At 37.2% G+C, this 26,272-nt stretch overlaps 2 protein-coding genes across 5 annotated transcripts in view; one reads left to right on the top strand and one right to left on the bottom strand.

Moving 5' to 3' along the window:
• The window catches only part of LOC107658400 (SLAM family member 5-like), a 35,505-nt gene extending 14,843 nt beyond the window's left edge, over positions 1 to 20,662 (top strand). The window contains exons 1-7 of one of the 4 annotated variants that reach the window (XM_016446934.1): positions 16,010 to 16,324; positions 17,320 to 17,649; positions 18,196 to 18,308; positions 18,405 to 18,507; positions 18,911 to 19,021; positions 19,128 to 19,201; positions 19,650 to 20,662. In XM_016446934.1, coding sequence (XP_016302420.1) covers positions 16,267 to 16,324; positions 17,320 to 17,649; positions 18,196 to 18,308; positions 18,405 to 18,507; positions 18,911 to 19,021; positions 19,128 to 19,201; positions 19,650 to 19,700 — 840 coding nt within the window. In that variant the 5' untranslated portion in view covers positions 16,010 to 16,266 and the 3' untranslated portion in view covers positions 19,701 to 20,662. Of the gene's footprint in view, positions 1 to 16,009; positions 16,325 to 17,319; positions 17,650 to 18,195; positions 18,552 to 18,910; positions 19,022 to 19,127; positions 19,202 to 19,649 lie in introns of those variants that run through there. The other 3 variants (XM_016446932.1, XM_016446936.1, XM_016446935.1) reach the window with 3 other exon arrangements.
• Positions 20,663 to 20,734: 72 nt separating this feature from the next.
• LOC107658401 (uncharacterized) lies at positions 20,735 to 23,977 on the bottom strand. The gene is made up of 4 exons (XM_016446937.1): positions 23,695 to 23,977; positions 22,257 to 22,586; positions 21,520 to 21,837; positions 20,735 to 21,127 (listed from the first exon to the last, which is right to left on the bottom strand). The coding sequence occupies exons 1-4, from the start codon at positions 23,750 to 23,752 to the stop codon at positions 20,988 to 20,990; spliced, it is 846 nt and encodes a 281-aa protein (XP_016302423.1). The 5' UTR covers positions 23,753 to 23,977; the 3' UTR covers positions 20,735 to 20,987.
• Between the last annotated feature and the right edge of the window lie 2,295 nt (positions 23,978 to 26,272).

The raw sequence follows: 26,272 nt of genomic DNA, 5'->3' as shown, positions 1-26,272 counted from the left end.
TGCGCGTTCGTTCATATTCTACATCTGCTTAACTGTCGATATAGTTCGCATCATCATCAATAAAGTGTGTTCTGATATCTGAGGTCTTATCGCTCCTTATGCTTCATTGGGGAATCATGGGGTGTGACATATACTGTATGAGGGGAACCCCAGTATTAGGCAACAGCATTATAATCTCCTTTGTGGTAGAGAAAGCTGCTTACATGTAGGCTACTGGAAAAAGCGAGGATGTTGAATTAAACATACACACAATCAGATTTTCCACGTTTATACTGGCCCCAATAATCAAAACTTTTTCAACGTGCTTTTTTGTTTCAAAGACATATGGCATTATTTTTCTTCCATACGTACCTATATAACCGGTATGTACTAGAACCAAATCAGAATGCAGATTTCGGTGCCACTTAAATGCTTGAGCGATAGATTGAAATATTTGTTCTCTGGTTCTCCGAAACGGACGTAAGGATCACCGGCACCGCACGTGAAAAATAATTTCCCTATTGGGAAAATTCACGAATGCAAGTCGGAAAGCTCTAATAATACAAATCCAACACATCTTTGTAGTAACGCGAGTGTCCATGTTGTTTTCGTATTCCAGCTTAAAAGCTCAACTCGGGAAATGAGAGCATCTGAGGAGTGCGTGAATGCAGCAATTACACTTGCTCTGATGGCAGCAGGTATAGCTAGCTAAGCTAAACATTCTTAAATTAAAATGCCTAATGTTTATATCTTCTGTTTACTCAGTTACAGCATAGCAATGCCTTTGTCCATATCAGGGATTTCCTGAGTTCTATTCCTTCTGTGATGCATTTGTAGAGTTTCTGCGCGAGGGCGCCCTCTGGCGTCCAGTATGAATGAAACAGACATTAAATGTGTTTATAGCGTTCAAAAATGGCCAACCCATCCTATTTTGGGTTCATTTATTTTTTAAGTATTTTAAATTTTTTAGGCACCGGTACCGTTTTAAAAATATCAATTTGGCACCGGTATCGTAAAAAAAAAAAACGATACCCAACCCTATAGAGGATAAAGTTAATTTTAAGTACTAATTCATGTATGAGGTTAAAACCTATTAGGTTTGTTACTGTAAAAATCAATGGGTGAAATCAACCAATTATGTTGGTTAAATAAGAAACCCACTGCTGGGTCAGGTTAGCCCATGTGTTTTGTCCTATATGCAAAATCCTCTAGCCAAATTTAATTGGTGTTTTCTCTTAAAGTCAGAGCGGATTGGGGCTCTCAAGTAAACCCCCTATGTCGTCACGACATAGCTCGAAGTGACCGACAGTTAGGGAACAGTTTATTGTCCAGCATCAGTGTGTCTGATCTCAGCATCAGTCTCTCTCTACCTCTGGAGATTGAGTGTCTTGATGATTCCTACAGCTGTGTTGTGGCTTATGTATTCATCAACCGGACTAAACAGCTCAGCATTACTGAACTCTGTCTGACATGTTCAGGTCTGTCCCTTTTGTAGCATCTCTTTGCCTGATAAATACTACAAAGTATCTCTACACTAATGTTTTTGCTTTATCCATTGCAGAACTCCGCCTACATGCACTTGAGATACTGCTGATAACATCCATGTTTCTGCTGTTAGCATTCATAGTTGTAGTTGTGCTGATGATCTGTCGCCGTTTAAAGTGCAATCGAGGAAAAGAAAAGGGCAAGTATTACCTACAGCTCATAAAATTCATCTCTTTATGCAAAAGTAGTGCTTAAATGTGCCAGCAATTTGTTCTAACCAGATTCAGGTTTATTTACCGGTAATTTCATAAAAGTGCTATCATCAACAGCCCAGGCTGAGGAAAAGATGGATAATGTTGATATGAAATTGAGTAAACATGGAGCTCAGGATAAGGTAAGACACAACAACTTAATCACTTAATCTGTTTGTCGAAAACTATAAACTAATCATTTTTTGTCTGTCTGATGTTGTTGGTAACCGATACGATAATTGGGTAATTGTTATTTACTCCAATTTTTCTACTTTTTTTGGGACATGCAGATTGTAAAAGTGGAGGTGTTGCTATGTATCATCATGGCAAACAAATGTTAGCTTACAATTAAACACACAAGCCAATTATAACCCAATTATTGCCAAGCAAGACCAATTTGTATTGTAGTAGTGTATCAACAGTTTTTCCATTGTCGGGCAAAACCGTTCTCATCACTTAACTGTTCCATTCCCTGCCGGTACGGATATGTTTTCGTTTTCCATGGTGGTAGCAGAACTAGTAATACAAATTTGTTTTTTACAAAAAACATTGTCTTGGTAAACAATTTGAGTTGAATTACTGAAATAAATGAACTTTTCCACGACATTCTAATTTATTGAGATGCACCTGCAAGTGTTTGCATACCGTATGAGATGTAAATAGCGACCATGTTATGGAGGATGATCAGATATTTCTGGTTACTTCGCTTGAATAGCATGCTTGGCCAGAAAGAAACTAGTAACCAGGCAAAGAACAAGGGACCAATCCTAAGTGGCGATGTCACTAAACGATTAACTAAATTTTGTTCCTTCAAAAAAACAACAGCAGCCTGATTAATTCGTGATGCCGATACAATATTCGCATGACCAATCTGACCACCAACTGCAATTAAGACATCCTCCACTGTAGCATTATCCTCAGGAACGCACCTGAAACCATTACGGAGTGATAATGGCGGCGTCTCATCAATCTGCCACACAATCACCAATATACAACTATTTTACAATTTACTTTCTAAACCATGTATTTTCTGGAAAGAAAAGAAAAAGTAAATAGGAAAAAGCAAGATTTAGAAACAATCACCACTCACACAGTAGCTCTCACCACCACCACCACCACTCTCACCGACTCCCAGCATGCAACAGAGAGAGAGAGAGAGTTCAAACCCATCTTCACATTGCTGGATTATCCCTCACTTGTGAATGCTTTTAATTCTTCTATAGTCATATTTGACCATAAGTGGAGTAGATGATCATTGAATTGTGCCATTTGGAAGTTATAAAAATCAAAGAGCCTTTGATAAATGGAAAATGATTAACACAGCAACTTTATTCTGTCTCTTGATCTTGAGTGGAACGTGTTATCCTTTTATGAAATATAATTTTCCATCATGTATTTGAAGATTAAGTATGATCTTGTTGACTTGTAAAGAAGATTTTAGATCTTCCTCACTTACATCCTGTTTGATCTGAAACGGGGCCGGCTCCAGGCATGGGCAGGGGTGGGCTCAAATGACTGTCTTGCCCACCCAATCAGAATTAGATAAATATTGCGTTAATTATTTTGTGCAATGACTAAAACCAATCTGAAGCAGGTTGTATTTTGAGAAGTTTAAGATATAGCTGGAGACTGCCCAAACAATCATAAAACAACACCAGAAAATTGCAGCATTTTTCTTTTATTAGCTGAATGCAATGCGCGCTGAATTCACCAGGAGCTTCAGTCTGTTGGGTAAAAGCAGAGGCTGACAACTGGCGAAAACGGGCAGAATATTTGTGCGCTATCACGGGGCGTTTGTGTCTTACGGGGAGTTTAATACATGAATATGTATCATAGCCTACCACTGAAATGTCCTGAGCAGTTGAATTTATGTTCTAAAAAAAAACCCCGCTCATTCAATAACGTGCATTCATTGCATGGACGGGGTGTGTAGGCTATACAGTTCAGTTGAAAGCTTAGCCCTTTTGACTTGCTGTTAATGCTGAATGTAAGAATGAAAACTGAAAGTAAACAACACTGAAATAAGAGCTTGTGCGATGAAAGTTGCTTTCGTTACTATAGCAACAGTCAGCTCGACTCAGAGCCGTTGAGGCTGGCTCGACTGTAAGAAACGTAATGTTCCCCTTCTATGATGTAAACGACCGACAATATCAAAAACTATTATAGAATACCCAAGACGTGTCACTCGTATAGTTTGGAATGGGGAAAAATGCAATGCTCAATAATAATCCTTGTCTTAAAGGGGTCATATGATGCGATTTCAATTTTTCCTTTCTCTTTGTAGTATTACAAGCTCTGAGTAAAACACAGGCTAATTTTCATTTTTGGGTGAACTAACCCTTTAAGGCTAGATGGCATACAGCAAAAACTACTGGGCATGCGCACATCAATATAGCATAATTTTTCTCAACAATAATTACTATTTTTGCATTATTGTAAGGGGTAGGTTTAGGGTTGGGGTAGGTGTAGATGTTAATAAAACACAATCTAATAGGTACAAAAATAATTTTATTGTTAGCTTCCGGTTTTTGCTGTATCCCTTCTAGCCACAACCCAATTTAGGATGCACCCTGCTAAGACCACATTCCAAGGCCGATTGCGTCACCGCGGCGCGACAAAGGCTGCCACAATTCGAAAGCGACTTCAAATGCACCCTCCGTTTCCCAGGAAAATGAAGTGTACATCTGATGGACACTTCACACCCTACCATATCCCAGAATCACTTGCGCGCAGATGACGATGGAATTTATATTCAAAGAACATGGAGGATGAGAGTTCTGTGGGGGAATTCACATTGAAATGTGTCTATGTAAATGAAATTGTGTTTTCATTTACTCCAATACCTAGCGAAACAAGTGTTAAAAGTATTTTGTATGCATGTCCTGCTGTGTCATATTTTCTAATGTTAAGATTGCAAACCTGTCTTAATATTTTTCATAAGTGTTTCCATTTTCTCTTGTTTTAGGACTATTCTGGAGAAAATGAGCCTGCTGGGGAAGGACTTAAAAATACTAAGTAAGCAAGTTAATACACACATTTTTGCTGAAATTCGTTGTGCTGTTGTTGTTAACAGGCATGGTTTAATTGCTCTGCCTTAGGATTGTAAGTGTCCTGGGACAGGTGAGGGAGTGAGTGGAAGCTGGTGGAGCTACTCTGAGAGGACATCAAACTCCAGAGAGAGACAGAGAAGAGAAGAGCACAGGAGAGCAGGGAGAGACTGTTTTCTCTTCTTGAGAGAATGCTTAACAAATACATTATTTATTAGCCATTCTCTATTAGGCAAGAGATAGCAGTGGAAAAAATGGGTACATTAGAATTTTTTTTTTAAATGTCACTTTGTCAATGAAACAACCTAATTTCTGTAGTTTATTTTTGTGATGTGAGTTAAAAATGAAATGAATATGCTGCATTTTTGTAATGTCATTTATTTGTAAATGAGCCTGAGTACTTTCTGTACATTTTGTATTTTTTGTTATGCATGTTCATATGTGTAAATAAAAAAGTAACTGTTATGTACATTGTTAATTTTTTAATGCAGCTTATAATTTTTACACGAAACATACTTGTATATGTTTATTTATTTTTTGTCCTGTAAATCATTTTTTTACACATTAAAACAAATTGTTCTATACATTACTGAAAGTACTTTTTACAACTATTTACAACATAGCTTAGGTTTAACATCAGGAAAAAAACATCAATTTTGAACCCAGCCCTGTCTCCATGTGTTCTGGGGGTCTTCAGGAGGTGAATCTCTTGGTGAATGGCCAGCACCTCCTCAGCGACTCGGAGGACAATGCGGTGGACAGTGGAACGAAGCATGTCAAACACTCTGGAGACCACTCTGTATGATGTACCACTGGCAGACAGAAGAGAAACACCAGGGTCTGGATTGTGGCACCCCATCACTGTTGCCGTTCACTTCTCAGAAGATCGTGCAGCACTGTCAGGGCCTCCCTGCTCAGCCCAAAACCATTAAAAACCTGTCCAGCGCTGGCACATTATCCTACAGTACAGGGGTCTGGTCTGATTTAGGGAAATTCTGTAATAATTTACTCACCTTAAAGATGTTCCAAACCTGGTGAGTAAATTATTACAGAATTTTCATTTTTGGGTGAACTATCCCTTTAAGTAAAAGTATTATCTTGCATACTCCAAATATACTTAAGGTGTGAAATAAAGGTTTGTACAGTATTGTTCTGGAAAAATAATTCGTCAGGATGAGAAAAACACCTACAGCTGTGTGCTCAACAATCCCATCAGCAACCAGACCAGACATCTGGACATCACTCAACTCTGTCAGCCATGTCTAGGTATGTCAGTGAAGATATTCATGGCTCTGTTTTTTGTTTTTAAAAAAATTACTTTTATTGTGAAATGTTCAACTAAAAGTATAGAGTAAGAGTAAAAGTTGCTATGTTTCTCTGTTGCATCACTATTCTATGTTTTAAGCACTGATTCCAGTTGTTCTGGCAGTTTAGAATATGTATTTACTGGATTTAGAAGAAAGAAATATGAGGGTGTAAGTATAAGCTAGTGCTTATTTATAGAAACGGTGGAATCTATCGTTTGACGTGACTTTTTTTTTTTAATGGATAAACTCTAGTTCTTAGTTTATTTTCTCCCGGTCCGTGTATCATCCGATCATTCATTTTTCTACCCCTGAACGAAAAATGAAAAAGGAGCCATTTTCTGATTTTTCTTAAATCAAAAAAAGAATGATTGGATGATGGACCATAAACAATATTACCACAATAACTTCACATTCAAAGTGGCAGAATGAGAGAGGGTCCGTCTGTTTACTGTCTTTTGTGGGTTTTCTTGCAGGAAGCCATTCCAAGTGTTGTAATATGAATTGGGAATCCAGAAGTCGATTAGTTTGAAAATTGTTTTAACATATTTTAATTTATTTGTTTTAAACTGGGGACATGCAATAACCACAAGACACTTCTGCAATTCTGAATCATCTAGTTAGTCTACTTAAAAAGTCGATTCAGCACAACAGGATCATAATAACTTCTTCCTGCACTGCCAAGCTAATATATCTTGTCTGAACTTGTATTTTCTTCATTCTGATGAAATACTGTTCAGAAACTAGGTCAACCATCTGGCTCCAGTCTGTTTGTACACAGGTTTAATATAAAATTTTGCTTATTTCTCAAGGTATGGCTTAAAGGTTCAGTGTCATCAGTATTTCAGCAATTTTTTGTTTATATTTCAGCACTATTTTTGCACTTTTCCCTCACAATGCTAGGTATTAGTTATCACATGCTCAAATATTCCAGTTGGTGGCAGCAAAGTTTAGACGAAACGCCCTGTATATTTTCAATTTCAGCAACAATAAAGGTATTTTCTAAAACTGTATATTTAAAATGTTTTGTATTTACAGAATTGTTAAATATTTGTGAGATTGATAATAGGCCTAATTGAACCTGATAATGAACCTGCATTGTTAATGTGGGATGACTAGTTTTCTGATACTAAGCTCTTACTATTCACACCCAAAACAAGATTAAAGGTGGGGTAAGCGATTTTTCAACAACGCTTTAGAAAACTGATTCAGGCCGAGTAGTAAAACAAACTTGTAGCCAATCAGCAGTAAGGGTAATCTACTCATGATGTGGAGGAGAGAGCATTCAGTGCACAGGACGGACAGGCATTAGCCGAGCCGAGCGACAGAAAGATAGAGATGGCAATCATGTCATGGCAAATATGTGACCGCAAATGATATTGAGATTAACAGTTTAGGGGAATGTTAATAAGTTCAGTCTCTTTCTCACGCAAAGCTATTGTATTGTTTCAGAAGACTTGCAATATAGTGCACAAGTTGTATGGACCATTTTATGATACTTTTGTGGTGCTTTCTTTACTTTTTGGAGCTTAGTCATTTAAATCATCATCCACTTTCCTGTATGGAAAACAGAAGCAAGGACATTCTGTCTCACCTATTGTTTCTCCTGGAAGAAAGAATATAATACAGGGCTGGAATGACATGAGGGTAAGCACACTGAAAAAAAGGGTGTAGGATTTACTTTGAAACTATTTTCACTCTAACTTGCTAAGATATTTCATAAATAATTACAAAGAAATGGCAAGCAATACATTGAATTAAGTTAGAATCAATTAAGTCTTGAATTACTTTAGTAGAAAGACAAAAATATTCTTGTAAAACGTACTGCAGTAATGTTTTATTTACAACTCAGATAAATAATTTAAACAGTGTAAATAACAATTTCATTTTGGGTGAACTACTGCTAAAAGAAGTTTGAAAATGACACATTGTATTTTGAAAATGGATTTAAAATGAGAATAAGACCTAACTCAAATCATTTAATTATTTTAGGTGAAAAGCCATTCTCCTGCCCTCACTGCAGTCGTGCATTCGCTGACCGCTCAAATCTCCGGGCACATTTACAAACCCACTCTGAGATCAAGAAATACCAGTGCAGAAGCTGCTTTAAAACCTTCTCCAGAATATCACTCCTGACAAAGCATGAAGAGGCCGTGTGCTGCCCCATGACCTAATATGTACTAGGTTGTAGGTAGTCAGGGTAAGTTATAGTGCCAAAGTTTATCAAATCAATGTGCCTCACACAAATCAAGAGTCTGGTATATTGACTGATATACTGTATACTCTTTGAATTAATTGAACTATAAAGCGCAATATGTTGTACATTGAGTGTGTGACCTTACAAAGTTTCTAGTTGTTATAATGGTAGATGTGATGATTTTTCAGGTTATGGTTTTGTAATGGAGAAATTTCAAAGCAAACAATAAAATAATATTTTTCTAATAATGTGTCCTGTTTAGTATAATATCAACAGATGAAAAAAGTTTGAAACGACTTCTGTGTGCTTCTATGCATGCTCATTATGAGTAGGACAGATTGTTGAACTTTTGACTTCACATACCATTAAGGCCTATCCTACATCCCAGCTCACACAGTATTAATTAATATGTCTATATTCAGGGCAGCTGTGGAGAGGAAAATTATTTGATGCTAAATAAAACCTACATTTGTAATTGTGCATGGAAAAAAGCTTTGTATATATATCTGTTTATTGGCAGGTGGATGGAAGCCAGCTACATGCCATAATGGCACCATGCCAAAACTTCATTAGTGGGGGTCTTAGTCTCTGTTTTCTTTCATCTGAGAGAAGACTGCATTTGTCTAATCACTGCTGGAAAAAGAAACGTTTTCTCTGTAGAAATCCTTCTGAAATATATGCAAGTTGGGACAACAGGGCTGATTTAAAGGTGGGGCATGTATTTTTTAAATAATGCTTTACGAGTCGGGCCGAGTACCAAAACAAACTTGTAGCCAATCAGCAGTAAGAAGCGTGTCTCATGATGCAGAGGAGAGAGCGCTCAGTGCACAGGACGGACATTAGCCGAGCCGAGCGACAACAGAAAGATAGAGATGGCGGATAAAAAACAAAAGAGGAAAACGTCTGCAGAACAACAGAAGGTTTACGATAAGGCAAAAAGTAGGACCCGTGTAAATATCGGATCAGCTTTCCAGCGCTGGAGAGAACTCAAGGTGCGGAAACAGCGGTAAAATTAGTTTGACATTCATTAGACATTCAGGCTGCGGCTGTTATGTTTTGAGCCCAAACTAACCTGCGATCAGAAGCTGAGGTTGCTTTGTTTTTTCTGGATAGGTGAGTAACACAACGTGTCTGCGCCGCAACAGCTAAATCAGCTAAAGCTGTCTAGTACACTGAACGCGACAAAGCGACCGTTGAAAATCATTTGAAATTTGTGCCAATACGTCATAAATAGAACGCAGCAGCAGTTTTCTGTCTGGGATTTGTCGTGTCACGCCGTGCCGCATCCAGTGTAGACAGCATCACTGATTATAATGAGTTCTACAGAATTTTGTCGCGCCGTGCCACTCGCGTCCGGTGTAGACATGGTGTAACATTGGTTTTGCTTTAACTAATCGTTGCCTGGGTTGCGTACGTATGTGTTAGGCGGAGCTATCAAAATAGGGGCGAGACCCTTTTGGGGTAGGGGCGCATTTGTTGCGTGTTTGTTTTGGTGATTTCAAATGTCAACATTGGCTACCAGAAATCGCTTACCCCACCTTTAAGCATTAGCCAACAAGGAAGTAAACAGGATTATGTTGCACTTTAAGATTACAAATATCAAGCTTACAATAGTGTAGGCTATGTTGGATGATTAAGGCTGCAGATAACCATATACTGATTCAGTAGGCCTATAACAGCATGATAGTAAATGTAACATTGCATACAAGCTATTACTGAGTACATTTTAGACCAAAGTAGACCATCTTCTACATTAAAAAAATTAATAAAAATAAAAAATCTGGGCATGTAGTTTGTGTTTTTTCCTTTGCCCAGTAATAGTTATTTAGCATCAAGCATTTCTTCTAGCGCCACCTCAGGTGGCAAACCAAATCTAGTCTTGTTGAAATGGGAAATATGATGTGTAAGGAAAAAAAAAGAAGGTTATAATATCTGAGCAATACAAATATTAGCTGTCTATGATTTTTTTTTGTTTTTTCATAATTTTAAAGATTGTGGGTGTAATCATGTTTGTGTTTGGTAAAATTTATTAATTTTGTAATAAATAAAACGTCTGTTTTAAATTAACTTTATTTCTCCCAGCTGAAGTTATGTTTTATAGATTTTATTTTGTAGATTTCTGTGTGATTTCTGTCTTTCTCGCCACTATAAAATAATAACATTTAGCGACCAGAAGGTGGCAGAAACGATTTAACGTAGGTAGGCTATGTAATCTTTTACCTTTAAGTCACTGCAGGCTTCTGTAATAAGATGCATTTTGCGTTTGACGCCGGCGGGAAAATAAAGAGCTTTTTCCCGGGTTTCGAGATGAGGACAGTCCTTTAGGTCTACTTACTACTCGCAAAAAAAGTAAAATCTCATGTTAAACTCTTTATTATGACACAGGATGTACACATAAATATTGTCTATATCACATATTTATCTTACGATTCACCTATTTTGTAAAATGGTTTGCCCTGGCAAATAACTCCTCAGTAACGGGTTGTGAGCGTTTCTCCCGATGATAAGGGTTTGTTTAGTAAGGGCACGTGAGAAACGTAAAATGCAAGGGTTTTGTAAGCAAAGACGCCTCTAGGGGTCAGAGCAAAGTAAACAAAATACTTTGTGGACCTTTAAGGTTAATAGCTTTTTGTTGCATTTATCCATTGTTGTATGCATTTTATGGAAAACTGCATAGTTGGTTATTTAAATAAACTAGAATATAGAAATGATTACAATATATTAGCTAACTATTTCTGTTATTTTATGTTTCTTGTGAACTTGTGGTTTTATGGCATGCGTCAGAACCCCAAGGCTCATTTTCTGCTTTGTGTAATGTCAGAAAGCAACTGCACTTGTTTCCATGGAAATCCCCAAGCTCCCTCTTCCCTTGTGTGAGATAAACACTGCACAGAAGACTGGGAGTGAGGGGGAGGGTACAGAAAGAAAAAGAAAAAATATCCTTTTGCTGATCCTTTTTCTGGTGTCAGTCTTTGCTCGAAATTGTCACTGTGTGTTTAACCATACTGTATTGTTCACACTGTTGTAGGCTAGGTGTGTTTTCCTTGAACAGAGAACTAGTGTCAATATTTGTAGAGGAAAGGACAAACATGGTAGACTGTACTTCATTGTCACAGGAAGCTGGGTCTTTTTAAAGAACTCTGACGCTTCACATGGTCTGCCTGTAGACCTCTGACACAGGATGCGGTTTGGTAAGTGAAACAGTGACAGACCAAGATAAAAATACGAAACTTGTATTGATGCATGGTTACAGGTCTGCAGCTTCTCTTGTACCTCACACGTTTTCCTCATTTTCTGTTTCATTTTAGATTCAGTATTATGAGTCTTATCTCTAATAGACAAAACCGTTGTAAAACAAGGAAGTGCGCCATCTGAAAGGCAAGTAGGAGGTCTTAAAATGAGGAACTGATATATAAGTTCTAAGCAAAATCTGAACTCTAAAGCCCACTTCCATTACATAACCAGCTGCTTGCCTTACATAATGGTGTATCTTGGTAAACCACACTGGTGCTGAACACTGGAAAGATCAGGGAATCCCACTTTTTTATGTACAAAACTTTCCTACCTTCAAGCCCCTCAAACTAAACTCTACCAATTGTAAACATGTAAATCAGACCACACTTACAGGAGACAGATCAAGTTACAGTATAAACACTGCACTCCTCCCTTAGACTGCCATTAACCAGGCCAACATCCTCTGAGTGTAAAGGATCCTTTTGGTTACTGATGAGGTTTATTATTAGAAATAGGAAATGAGTGTTTAAGCACTGGTGGACACTGATGGTCTGTTGTCCATGTCACACAGAATCCAAAATTCCCCCTGTCCTTTGTGTTTTGTGTGATGCTGATATATCACACTGTATGCAAACAAAAGACAGTTGGTGCACGTATCAGATATCATCGGCCATCTGGGAGCTGTAACTTGGCAACCAACCTGGCGACCGACTCGACCAATAAGGTAGTTAAAACACTGAAGCCCTTTCGGTTTGGTCAGTCTGAATCATAATCATGACCACAAAACATGGGATGAAAGAATACAATGGACATTTTATAAGACAAAAGATCAAATCCTAACAACAGCTGATCAGTCAATTGGAGTTCAGTACATAAATATGATATTGCTCAGCGTAAATCTAATGGGACCGCGGGAAAGAGTGCTATCTCTCTGATCTACAGGAAATGGTGGCCTACCAGAACCCAACGTGTGAAAAAAGTGTGAAGTGAGGGTTTTATGATATTAAGTTTTAGTTCAGTCTGTGACAGCTATTAGCAATTTGTCTGTAAAAGGAATGTACATAATTCTATAAACGCAGTAATTACAGGGACAATAATTCGGGACTTTATGTCCAAACTGGTTCTAAAACACTCTGTTGGGGAAACATGTTTATAGTACACAGCTCTGCTATCTTTAAACTACGTCTTTTAAACTGCCCAAACTGCTTTCCCTGATATCAGGGGTAGCAATGGAAACATTTCCCTCAGTTGTTTTGGAAACACAGATGTGGGATGATATTAAACTCCAACTTCAAACTGCTTCTTGTGGCACCATAATGTCATGTCAGGTAATCAAGCAGACACTCACTGAATATAATGCTTATTTTATGGTAAAAAAGTGACATTTGTGAGCATTTGTAAAGTAATATACTGTTCTTTCAACTAACCATCAAACTACAATCTGTGCTCTATGTGACGGAACTGAGCAGTTTGTTACAAATGCTATTAAAAATCTGGTAAATAAATGTAGGCCTATTTGAATGGCTTCATTTTCATTTTAAAATACTATATACACTCTTAAAAATAAAGGTGCTTCACGATAACATAGAAGAACCTTTTTGTCTAAATGGTTCCATAAAGAACCTTTAATATCTGAAGAACCTTTCTGTTTGACAAAAGGTTCTTTGTGGCGAAAGAAGGTTCTTCAGATTACAAAAAGGTAAGAAAGAGATGGTTCTTTAAAGAACTTTTGACATAATGGTTCTTTGTGGAACCAAAAATGGTTCTTCTATGGCATCGCTGTGAAGAACCTTTTGAAGCATCTTTATTTTTAAGAGTGTACACCCTCAGCTTGTGACAGCTGAAATGGATCTTGTGAAATGTGCGATCGCCGATCACTCTTGAGAAACTTAAAGATGAAGTAGGCTACGGAAGGACAAATATCCTAACTTTTTCAGACTACTGCAGCTTGCTCTCACGCTGCCCGTTGGTTCAGCTTAGAGCCCTGCACGGGCGTCAAATTTAGGCCCTAGCCCGGCCCGTGTCCAACAGCTTATCAGAATTACCCGTCTTTTTTCCCCCTCCTCCCAAAACAGCTTATACTACTGTTTCAGCTATTAAAATGGTTCAGTTTTGTATGTAATGGCAAAGTGATTATATTTCGTTTAGTTTTTGTTTTTTAAAGTAACGACCAAGTGGCCAGCGGCAGACAATGAGCCTATATGTTTGATCAATTGAACCTTTGACTGAATGGTTCTTTGTGGAACCAAAAATGGTTCTTCTATGGCATCGCTGTGAAGAACCTTTTGAAGCATCTTTATTTTTAAGAGTGTACACCCTCAGCTTGTGACAGCTGAAATGGATCTTGTGAAATGTGCGATCGCCGATCACTCTTGAGAAACTTAAAGATGAAGTAGGCTACGGAAGGACAAATATCCTAACTTTTTCAGACTACTGCAGCTTGCTCTCACGCTGCCCGTTGGTTCAGCTTAGAGCCCTGCACGGGCGTCAAATTTAGGCCCTAGCCCGGCCCGTGTCCAACAGCTTATCAGAATTACCCGTCTTTTTTCCGGATGTCTAAAATATTAAAATAAGGAGAAGCCTAAAACAGGCCCGAGGACCAGCCCACGTCTGAACTACGACTTGAAAATTGTCCCGAAGCTCAGCCCAAGGGGCGTAAAAAAGTCGGGGCCCGTCGGGCCCGGGCTGAAATGCAGGGCTCTAGTTTGTCTACATCAGAAATAAGTTTCTCAGTTATGAGGAGAATAAGAAACTGGCTCTGATCTAGCACAGAACGATTTGACTGAAAATTTATCTGAAGAGATTAAAGAAAAATAGTGGTAATCTACGCAATTCGGAAAAATTTACTCTTTGTACAGCAGTAGTTATTGTTCATTCTAAATGTATTTTTAATGTAGAATATGTGTTATACAAATACATGAAATGTAGAACATATTAAAAAAAAAAGTGCTTGTGGCTCGTCTGCCAGTGGGTGCCCCCCACGCATAAAAGTGAAACTCCGCCTAGGATCTTCACATATCTTTTAAAACCATAATGCTGGTGACCGTAAATGACGAAAGTTGACGCTAACACAAGGGTGACTCGTTTGTGGGAAAAAGGACAACTGCGTGCACACTGCATTTTGGTTTTGACCTCTTTGATCTTCGTTGCATCTCAACAGGAAGTGGTGGTCACTCTGTACGTGATGCGACAGAAGGTCTCATGGCAGGCGCTTCAGCCCGTGTGACCTATTTAAGTTTATGATTGTGCTGACCTGATTATTTTTGTACACTGTTCTTTATTGTTTAAATATTGGAATCATCAATCTGTTGTGAGTTGTGCTGCTCTGAAGGGAACTTTTAGGCCTGAGCTGTGAGAACTTCTGCACCTTTCTTTCCTGCAAACATCACAAAGAGATCATTGAGATCTCAGATAGTTGAGTCAGATCAGAGGCCTCAGTTTGCTTTGGGTTTTTGTAGAAGAGTGAAAAAGATGAGGAAGGGGCTTCAGAGAAGAGCTGAAAACCACAGCGATGATTAGACTGTAACATGGTTTATCATTCAGATTGTACAGTTTGCACTGCACTGCATGCTTTAACTACAGATGTGTATGAATTATGTTTAGTAGGCTTAGCAAATGAAGTCCAATAAATTAAGTGAACGCTTCAAAGAATTATTATTGTGTATGTGCAACTTTTAACCACCTCAATAAATGTATTGTTATTATAAATCTAGGTCAGGGTATTGTACTTGTAAGTTGTGTACCAAAGTGTGGTTTGTACCAGTGGAATATGCAACCTGTGCACAACAATAATTTCTAGAGATGGATGCGTGGTGGTGTGTGCATAATGCGGTACCAGTGCATGGTGTAGGTGGATGAGGCGCTTCTGATGGCCTGATCTTAATACTGCCTCTTCTCACTTAGCAAAAGCTGTAGCAGAGGCAAATACTAAAGTTTAAAGAGTACATCAAGCATATGTTAGTTGCAATACAATCATGTCGATATGTTCCAAAAAACCTTGCTGGTCCAAGATGTTCTACAACATGAGTGCCCAAACTCAGTCCTGGAGGGCCGGTGTCCTGCAGAGTTTAGCTCCAACTTACCTCAACACACCTGCCTTTAAGTTTCTAGTATGCCTAGTAAGAGTTGATTAACTGGTTCAGGTGTGTTTAATTGGGGTTGGAGCTATACTCTTCAGGACACCGGCCCTCCAGGACCGAGTTTGGGCACCCCTGTTCTACAAGCTTGAACCAGCCCCCAACCAATTTTATTCCAAAACACAGTAACAGTTTTCAAGGTCAAAGAGAGTGAACTATATTCTATAAAACAGAACAGAACAAAAAGATAATAATAGGCCAATAATAGTTCATAATATTTATAATTTGAAAACTGCACAAATTTTCACATAAATTAAACTGGGATAGTTTTCCTCAAAAATTAGCCTATATAGTTTAACTCAAAAACTCGCCTGAATCGCAAAACAGACAGTACAAAATACACAGAAGCCTATAATGTAAACTACTTCACTCTGTTATAGTCAGGGCGGGACTAAAAACAGTGAGGTCGACTCAAACGCACTGCATATGAAAACTTTTTTCCTTTTTAATTCGTAGTTTCGTCAAGAAAAATATTTCTTAATCAACGATTTGATTAAATCGTGTAAATTAATCTGTATATTTTAGTCGTTTGAATGCGTTTGGATCCGCGTCAGATCGGGTTCCTGTCTTTTGTCCATCGAACACGGTTCTTGTATAACACATCATGTGGAATTCAGTTATCTTTAGGACAAAATGAGGATTACTATTAGTAAAACAACGTTCTTATGTCTCTTCCTGTTGGCTATGGATGGTAAGTGTTCTACTGTGTCACTTCGTCTTCAGTCTTTTATGTTTAAAACATAAAGATGAAATGTATTCGCTTATTCTCCTTTAGATAGCGCTGCATCATCTATCTGCTCCTTTGTCATATAATAACACGTTAGAGATTGTGACCAAAACCAAAGGTTAGGATTAAATGTGAGAATTTCTGTGAGTTTAAAAAATATGGGATGGATTAGGTTTGCCCACCAAACAATCTACGTACGTAACGTAGCCTAGTAGATTAGCTTTGATGGAAGTTGCGCTCAACTGCTGGATCAGCCATTTGGGAATCTTAAACCATTGGGAAACTATAAGAGCGCAACATTCTTTGTCCTTTAAATGTTGCACACATACGTATCTAAACTTCAACAGGATCACAAAGGGAGCACTAATCTCCACGAGAGAACTTTAAACCGACACAGTTTAACATAACCAATTAACACTAAACATAATTATAACCCAGAATTATAAATAACAATTATTAACATTCCCAATAAGCACCCGCCCTTGCACGCACAGTACGTAATATTCTGCCATATCCAGTGGCTGTTTTTGTTTAGTTTGTAATTGTTTTGTTGATTTTATTTGCCAGTGTATAACCATTCAAAACTCGATAAACGTAAGAATAATTCTTATTTAGAGGTGGACACTAACTACTGTAAGGACTGTAAGAAATTTTAACAGAAAAAGAAAATGAAAGCGTAAAAACGTGAGTGTTTTATGTTGCATTTTATGTTATTTTGTTCATGTTAAATGTGTGTTTAGTCTTTCATTTCACTTTTTGCTTATGTTAACATTATACAATTTATTTGCATACACAGGGAATAGTAAAATATAATTTTGTTCCTGCAATTCTAAAATTACAGTATCACTTTAAATTATTAGTATTGCTATTACTAGTAAATTCTATTTATAAATGTCTTCTTCTTTTTGTAAACCTTCATTACAATTAATTTTGCAAAACTGTTTCTGAATGTGTTTCAGGTGTGTTTGCTGGTGATACAGATGTAATTAAGTCAGTATCAGTGACTGAGGGAGATTCTGTCACTCTAAACACTGATGTTACTAAAGTACAGAGAGATGATCAGATACTGTGGATGTTTGGACCTAAAGAAACTCGTATAGCTGAAATCTATAAACACAGCATTGATATGTTCAGCAGTAATGGGACATTTGGAGACAGACTGCAGTTGGACTCTTTCACTGGATCTCTGACCATCAGAAACATCAGAAGCACAGACTCTGGACTTTATAAACGACAGATCCGGAGCGACAGAGGGAACTCGGACAAGACATTCAATGCTACTGTCTATGGTAAGACAAATATGACTAAAAAACATAGAATGTGTATAAATGGACATGAACCTTATTACTGGACTGGTAGTGAATCGGGAATATGACAGCTCTAAAAATGTTGCAATTTGTTGAAGTTTGTTGAAATTACAATTTATTTCTCAACTACTTGTATTTTACGCTAGCAAATTATAACACATTTAAACCCAATTAATCTTTTTTTTTAACTAATATTTGATGTTATGTATGCTGTCGTGTTTTTGTAATGTAAACTTATATTGAGCTTTAGTTTGTAATTGGTTCAGTTCCTGTTTCCTATCTGTCGTTCCCAAATTATGTACACCTGTGTCTTAATTTACACTTTGTGTATATAGCTGTGTGTTTCCTTGTGCTTTGTGGGCCTTTTCACAAGCCATGGTGATAATGTTGTGTAGCTCAATTTTGATTTCCGTGTTTTGGATGTTTTGATTATTGCTCTGTTTCATCTGCATTTGGATCATGCTGTCCCTAATGTCTGAGTTTGCCCACATTCCAAAAATACGCTTATTTCATTTACATGTTTTTCAGCTCGTCTGCCTGTTCCTGTCATCACCAGAAACTCTTCAAACTGTTTTTCATCATCATCATCATCATCAGGATCATCAGTGTCCAGTTGTGTGCTGCTGTGTTCAGCTGTGAATGTGAGTGATGTGACTCTCTCCTGGTACAAAGGAAACAGTTTATTGTCCAGCATCAGTGTGTCTGATCTCAGCATCAGTCTCTCTCTACCTCTGGAGGTGGAATATCAGGAGAAAAACACCTACAGCTGTGTGCTCAACAATCCCATCAGCAACCAGACCAGACATCTGGACATTACTCAACTCTGTCACACACGTCCAGGTAGCGCTCATCAGTGATCTGTCTTTTAATGTAACAATGTAAAGGTATGTCCACATAGGTGTTTTTTTTTTTTGTTTTTTTTTACTAAGCTAAATAGCTTTTTTTGATACTTTGGTACTTTTATATATAAATCAGTACTTTAGTTCAGACCATTTTTGTTAATTATACCAACAACTTACAGTAGTGCTGTAGGGTAGTGCAAGATAAAAAAATGAAGGCATGACTGCATATTTATATACTGGAAGTCAAAATGAAAATTTATTTAAAGGGTATTCTGTACAATGAATGTAAATTTAATTCCTTTTCTGCCTTCATATCACTGCTGTTCCATAACTAGTATTTCTATTTCTTCTTTAAAGGCACAGGTGAATGATAATTGTTGTTTTTCCTCTTTCAATTTCAGATTGCCATTCACCATGGCTTGTTGCAGCATTAACATTTGCGGTAGTACTGGCTATGCTAGCAATTGTGATGGGCTGTCTTTACAGGAAATACAGAACATCAAGGCCAAAAGGCAGGTCTTATCTTAAGCTAATGCAACAAGCATATGTGCATTCATGTTTTTATGATTGCTATTAATGATTTTTTTATTTTTATTTTTTTCTTTACTGCACATGCAGCTGAAACGGTTCAGACAGACGACATTGAGCTAGCTTATGCCGAAACAAAATTTTTACCTAATGTACAAAACAAGGTATGACTCCCATGGGCATGTTCACTTTTACACCAGATAAAAATTATAATTTGTTTTGCTGTGTTTTAAAAAAACAACTAAAGTTTTTAAAAGTTTGCATGTAGCTATGGCAGTATACTTTTACTGGAATAGTTCTGTAACGCATTAGTAGCACATTAATCAGAAGACAATGCTTTTCTTCCTTGTGACTTTGCCAGCTTCTGGTATGACGAACTGAGGTTTTCAGTAGTGCGATTACTCTGGAATGATCAAAGCATAGAATTTTTTCAGCTATACATCTCAACAATAGCATCCACTAAATACTAGATACATGTGAACTGTCTTTTAACTTTTAAAATGTGTTTCAAAGTAAGAACTGATTGCTATACAGAAAATTATAGAAATGCTATAAAAATGAGCCTCCTGGTTTTTGTCTTGAGACTTATCTTCTGTCTGTGTTGTCCTACAGAAGCCTAATGGGACAGAAGAGACCATATACTCCACCGTCAATGGACACTGATCGAACATGCAGCAGTCTCTCATTTCACCACAATGGCTTTGCACACCTGCATCTGTCAGCATTACAACACTTGATTGAGGAGAAAGAAACCTGATTTGCGCTTGATTTTCTTTGCTTTTAACAAAAGAAAATGTTTTAAAGAACTTTGGGGTCCAAACAACATTGGGCCACATTCACTCTTATTGTGTATAAAAAAAAATATTGTATAAAGACATTTTTCAAAATATCTTCATATATCATATAGGCTTGGTATGACATGATAAGTAAATGATGACAATAAATTGATTGGATTGTGGCAGAACCAGCATGTCTAATATATAGGAAACGAAAGACTGAAGAACTAGTTCAACATTGGCCCGTTTTTTTTTATATTTTTATTTTTTGCATATCCAAATTCCCCTCTAACAAATCTACATTCTGCATGGAGATGACACAGCAGAGTTAAAATGACCATTAAAAACAAATGACTTAAAGAGAACGATTACTTCATTATTGTACAAAAGTGCAGTATGTGATACATTAAGATCAGAAACTTCATGAATGTCATGTTTATGTTCTCTCAGCTAGTCTGATACTCAAAAAAATGGCAGTTATTCATGTCCTCAGGGTTCTTAAGTAAAGCCACAAGACTCCACCCCAACCCCTGCTGTCCTTCCCGTAATTCTTACCTTTCTGCTCTGTATCATAGCACTGCAAGTCATTACATGTCTCATCATACATACACTGTTGCTTCACACTCACAGGCGTTTTGACCGAGCTCTGTGCTGGCTTGATAAACTTTTTTTCTTTTTGTTTGCCTGTTTTCAATTTTTATTATCACCAGCATTAACAGCTGGTTATTTTCAAGACGAATGAATGTGAATTTCTAAACTGTGGATTGAAATTGACAATGATCCTCAAATTACATTGGTGTTTGTTTGTTGATTCTTTAGGTCAGCGACTTTCAAGTGTGGGCAATGAAATTTGGGAGGAAAAAAATGTAAATGCCAATTTTTAGATGAACTCTTTGTGTTTATGTTTGTAAGTCGCACTGACAGACGGTTTAAAGGGGCAGGTACAAAACTGAAAACCACTATTAGAAAACTTTTGTACCTGCTATGGGAGCTTGACATTGCATTTAAGACTGCAGTCTTGCATACAGCGTAATTGATGGTTTAATGAAACAAGAATTTTGGTAGACTACATAGAAGCACGTTTGCCATATTTTATTTACATTGGGAAGTGCACATGAATTTGATTGAACAATTATGAGTTACTGCCACCTGATGGCCATAGGAGAGAATCGCGTCAGTGAGGTTGTGATGGTAGCTTTTTCTTTTTCCAATCCGTTCTAGACCTGACATAACAAACAAGTAGAGCAACAGCGGCCACGCCCACCACAGCATAAATCAGGGATGGAGTCACACTCACAGAATTGCCATAAAAGCCTGGAGAAAGAAAAAAATGGAGGAATCAAATGGTTGTTTTTAAAACTCTTCTGCTCATTAAATTATGTTTGAATGGAAAAAAAAATGGATTGTTCCAACTCTGAATTTTCATATTTTGCAGGGACAGTGCCCACTTAAATTGGCACGAAAGAACAAGCAGCAGTGCCTGAGTGTGTGTGTGTGTGTGTGTGTGTGTGTGTGTGTTGACCAATAGAGGGCACCAGTTGCTTCATCTTGTAATGATTGGTTGCTCGCACTATTATTTTTGTCAATTGAAAACTCAACCAGGGTGAACCAACAAACGGGTTTTAAACTGCTTTAGAAATTAAATAAATTACATTATTTTTAATTTTGGGTGAATTGTTAAAAGACAGATCACTGATGAGCGCTACCTGTACATGTGTGACAGAGTTGACTGATGTCCAGATGTCTGGTCTGGTTACTGATGGAATTGTTGAGCACACAGCTGTAGGTGTTTTTATCCTGATATTCCACCTCCAGAGGTAGAGAGAGACTGATGCTGCGATCAGACACACTGATGCTGGACAATAAACTGTTTCCTTTGTACCAGGAGAGAGTCACATGACTCACATTCACAGCTGAACACAGCAGCACACAACTGGACACTGATGATCCTGATGATGATGATGATGATGATGATGAAAAACAGTTTGAAGAGTTTCTGGTGATGACAGGAACAGGCAGACGAGCTGAGAAACATGTAAATTAAATAAGCATATTTTTGGAATGTGGGCAAACTCAGACATTAGGGACAGCATGATCCAAATGCAGATGAAACAGAGCAATAATCAAAATATCCAAAACATGGAAATCAGAATTGAGCTACACAACATTATCACCATGGATTAAGTTCACATTACAAAAACAGAAAAACAGCATACATAATAAAGGCTGCATTAAATATTCGTTTTTAAAAAAGATGAATTCATTCAGTATTAAGAAAGGGCAATGGTTTATAGTTTATTGGGCGAAAGAATCAAATGGTTAGGAAATGCATAAAACTTTTAACAAACCTTCATTTTTAGAGCTGTCATATTCCTGATTCATTACCAGTCCAATAATAAGCTTCATATCCATTTATACATATTCTAAGTCATATTTGTCTTACCATAGACAGTAACATTGAATGTCTTGTCCGAGTTCCCTCTGTCGCTCCGGATCTGTCGTTTATAAAGTCCAGAGTCTGTGCTTCTGATGTTTCTGATGGTCAGAGATCCAGTGAAAGAGTCCAACTGCAGTCTGTCTCCAAATGTCTCATTACTGCTAAACATATCAATCATCTGTTTATAGAGTTCAGCTATTCGATTCTCTTTAGGTCCAAACATCCACAGTATCTGATCATCTCTCTGTACTTCAGTAACATCAGTGTGTAGAGTGACAGAATCTCCCTCAGTTACTGACACTGACTTCATTACATCTGTATCACCACCAAACACATCTGAAACACATTCAGAAACAGTTTTCCCAGAATAATTGTAATGAAGGAGGATTACAAATAGAAGGAGCCATTTAGAATTTACTAATATTAATAGTATTACTAATAATACTAATAATTTCAAAATGATATTGTATTTTTTTTTCATTAGAATTACAGGAGCAAAACTATATTTTACAATTCCATGTACATGTAAATAAATTATATAATGTTAACATACCAACCTATTTGGATTTTTTTTTCAGGGTACAGACTTAAATAACACACTAAGCATGAACTAAATAACATAAAATGCAACATAAAACACTTATATGAACATGACTGATAAAAAAGAAAGAAACGAAATAAATCTACGGAGTTCCCTTTGCCCCATAACTAATATTGTTTACTTAATGTATTTCTTTTTAATCATACTGTATATTGTAAGGTAACATTATAGCCAACCAACCATTTATTGTTCTGTTAAAATTACTTTAATTTAATTAATTTTTTACAGTATACTATTCTTAACTTCTGAAGAAATTAACCTATTTTTTTTATAGTTTTATTCAGTTTCCTATGATTATACACGGGCAAATACAACTAAAAAACTATTACAAAACAAAAACAGCCACTGGATACTGCAGAATATGCAGAGTCGACTGTACTTATTGGGAATGTTGATTGTTATTTATAATACATGGTTATAATTATGTTTAGTGTTAATTAATTGTGTCAATTAAAGCTACCCTCGTGGAGATTACTACTTTCTTTGTGATCCTGTAAACGTTAGATAGCCTATACGTATGTGCGCGACAAAGAATGTTGCTGAAAGAATCTTTAAAGTTTCTATAGAAAGATTGCCAATGGCTGATCCAACATTTGGGCGCAACTTCCATTAAAGCTAATTTGCTACGTTATGTACGTTGTTTGTTTGGTAGGCAAGCCTACTGGTTGATCCCATACCTGATAAACCCACAGAAATTCGCACTTGTTTTTGGTCACAATCTATAACGTTATGTGTTAAAGGTGCAGACAGAGGATGATGCAGCGGAGAATAAGCGAATAAATATCATATTTCTGTTTTAAACCCAACAGACTAAAGTCGAAGCGACACAGTTAAAACACTTACCATCCATGACCAACAGGAAGAGACATAAAAACGTTGTTTTACAAATAATAATCCTCATTTTGTCCTAAAGATAATTGAATTCCATGATGTGTTTTACGAGAACCGTCAAGTGTCCGATGGACAAAAGACAGGAACACGGATCTAACGCATTCAAACCGACCAGCGTCTACACACTTAATTTGCCTGATTTCATCAAATCGATAATTAAGAAAACTTTCTTCACGAACCTACAAATTAAAAAGAAAAAAGGTTTCACATGCAGTGCGTTTGAGGCGACCTCACTGTTTTTAGTCCCGCCCTTGACTATTACTGAGTGAAGTAGTTTTCTGGTACATTATAGGCTACTGTGTATTTTGTACTGTCATTTTTTGCGATTTGAATATTATTAACGTCTTAAGATTTTGTTCATTCTGTCTTTTAACTGGAAAATGGTTTCTGTGTTTTGGAATAAATATGGTTGGAGGCAGGTCCAAGCTTGTAGATAATCTTGGACCAGCAAGAAACCAGCTACACTCTTAAAAATAAAGGTGCTTCAAAAGGTACTTCAAGCGATGCCATAGAAGAACCATTTTTGGTTCCACAACGAACCATTCAGTCAAAGGTTATTTAAAGAACCATCTCTTTTATACCTTTTTATAATCTGAAGAACCTTCTTTCGCCGCAAAGGACCTTTTGTAAAACAGAAAGGTTCTTCAGATGTTAAAGGTTCTTTATGGAACCATTTAGACAAAAAGGTTCTTCTATGGCATCGTAAGCACCTTTATTTTTTAAAAGTGTGGTCATACAAGCTTAGGTTGTTTTTTTGGAACATATTGGTATGATTGTGTTGCACATAACATATGCTTAATGCACTTTAGAAATTTTAGTATTTGCCTCTCCTAGAGCTTTTGTTAACGTATATAAGTCAGTATTAAGATCAGGCCATCAGAAACACCTCATCCACCTACACCTTGCACCGGTACCGCATATGCACACACCACCACGCATCCATCTCTCAAACTCATTGTGCACAGGTTGCACATTCCACTGGTGCAAACCACACTTCGATACACAACTTGGAGGTACAATACCCTGACCTAGATTTATAATAACAATACATTTATTGAGATGGTTAAACTAATTGCACATACACAATAAAAATTATTTGAAGCATTCGCTTAATTTATTGGACTTTATTTGCTAACTCTACTAAACGCAATTCATACACATTTGTAGTTAAACCCTGCAGTGCAATGCAAAGTCTACAATCTGAATGATAAACCATGTTACAGTCTAATCATCACTGTGGTTTTCAGCTCTTCTCTTCTCTGAACCCAAAGCCCTTCCTCATCTTTTTCACTCTTCTACAAAAACCCAAAGCAAACTGAGGCCTCTGATCTGACTCAACTATCTGAGATCAATAAACTTTTTGTGATGTTTGCAAGAAAAAAAAATGCAGAAGTTCTCACAGTTCAGGCCTAAAAGTCCCCATCAGAGCAGCGCAACTCGCATCAGATTGTTAATTCTGATAAATATTAAAACAATAAAAACAGTGTACAAAAATAATCAGATTAGCACAATCATAAGCTTAATTAGGTCACTCGGGCTGAAGCGCCTGCCATGAGACCGTCTGCTGCATCACCTTCAGAGTGACCACCACTTCCTGTTGAGGTCAAAACCAAAATGCAGTGTGCATGCAGTTGTTGTTTTTTTTCACACAAACTAGTCACCCTTATGTGTAAGCGTCAACTTTCGGCATTTACAGTCACCAACGTTGTGATTGTATAATGAATGATATCTTTATTTCAGACTCAAAAAGGTCCATATAAAATAAAAAAGCATACAAAAACAACATACAACATGGATAACAACAACAACAAATAACAAAAAAATAATTTACATCTAATGTCCATATAAGCACTTTCTCCAGTGCCTCCAAAGTGCAGAGGTGTACCTAACAGTACTCTTATCCAAGATCACAATAATTTCATTTTTAGAGGCCTCAAGTCGCTTTATAAATTTATACACAAAGTTTCTGATAACAGCACATAACATAGGCACCTGATTCTGAACAAAAAGCTGACTGGCACTTGTACACCGAGGGACTTTTAATAAAAGTCGCAATGCATCATTATATGCAACCTGCAACTTGTTAAATTTAGCTTTACTGTAACTGCACCACAAGTGGGCAGTATACAGTGGAGTGCAATAGGCTTTAAACAAAGCTATTTTGACATCATCAGTACACATGCTAAATTTACGAACAAGCATGTTAGCTTGTGCATACAATTTACAATACTGTCTCTGAATGTCATCATCGTCACAAAGGTCACTTCTAATGATGTGACCAAGATATTTGACCTTATTCACCACAGATAACTCCTGTCCAGCCAAATAAAAAGAGGGGAACACGGCCTTACGGTCCTCCTTTGTCCTCACTATTATAACAACACTCTTTTTGATGTTAAACTTTAAATCATATTGCTCACCGTAGTCAGAGCAGACTCTAAGCAACTGTTGCAGCCCAGCAGAGTAAGGTGACATTACGACTAGGTCATCTGCATACAGTAGATGTTTCAAAAGTCTTTCTTCCACCATG

The sequence above is a fragment of the Sinocyclocheilus anshuiensis genome, unplaced genomic scaffold, assembly GCF_001515605.1.
Source record: "Sinocyclocheilus anshuiensis isolate Anshui unplaced genomic scaffold, SAMN03320099.WGS_v1.1 scaffold795, whole genome shotgun sequence".
NCBI classification, from domain to species: domain Eukaryota; kingdom Metazoa; phylum Chordata; class Actinopteri; order Cypriniformes; family Cyprinidae; genus Sinocyclocheilus; species Sinocyclocheilus anshuiensis.
This window is presented reverse-complemented; position numbering and strand designations above follow the sequence as displayed.

Bases quoted from the DNA above. Each gene is read 5' to 3' on its own strand.
- LOC107658401 (XM_016446937.1), bottom strand. From the start codon at position 23,752: ATGAGGATTATTATTTGTAAAACAACGTTTTTATGTCTCTTCCTGTTG. The intron at 21,838-22,256 runs GTAAGACAAATA...CATGTTTCTCAG, and splicing joins ATTCAATGTTACTGTCTATG to CTCGTCTGCCTGTTCCTGTC. The intron at 21,128-21,519 runs GTAGCGCTCATC...TTCTTTCTCCAG, and splicing joins ACTCTGTCACACATGTACAG to GCTTTTATGGCAATTCTGTG.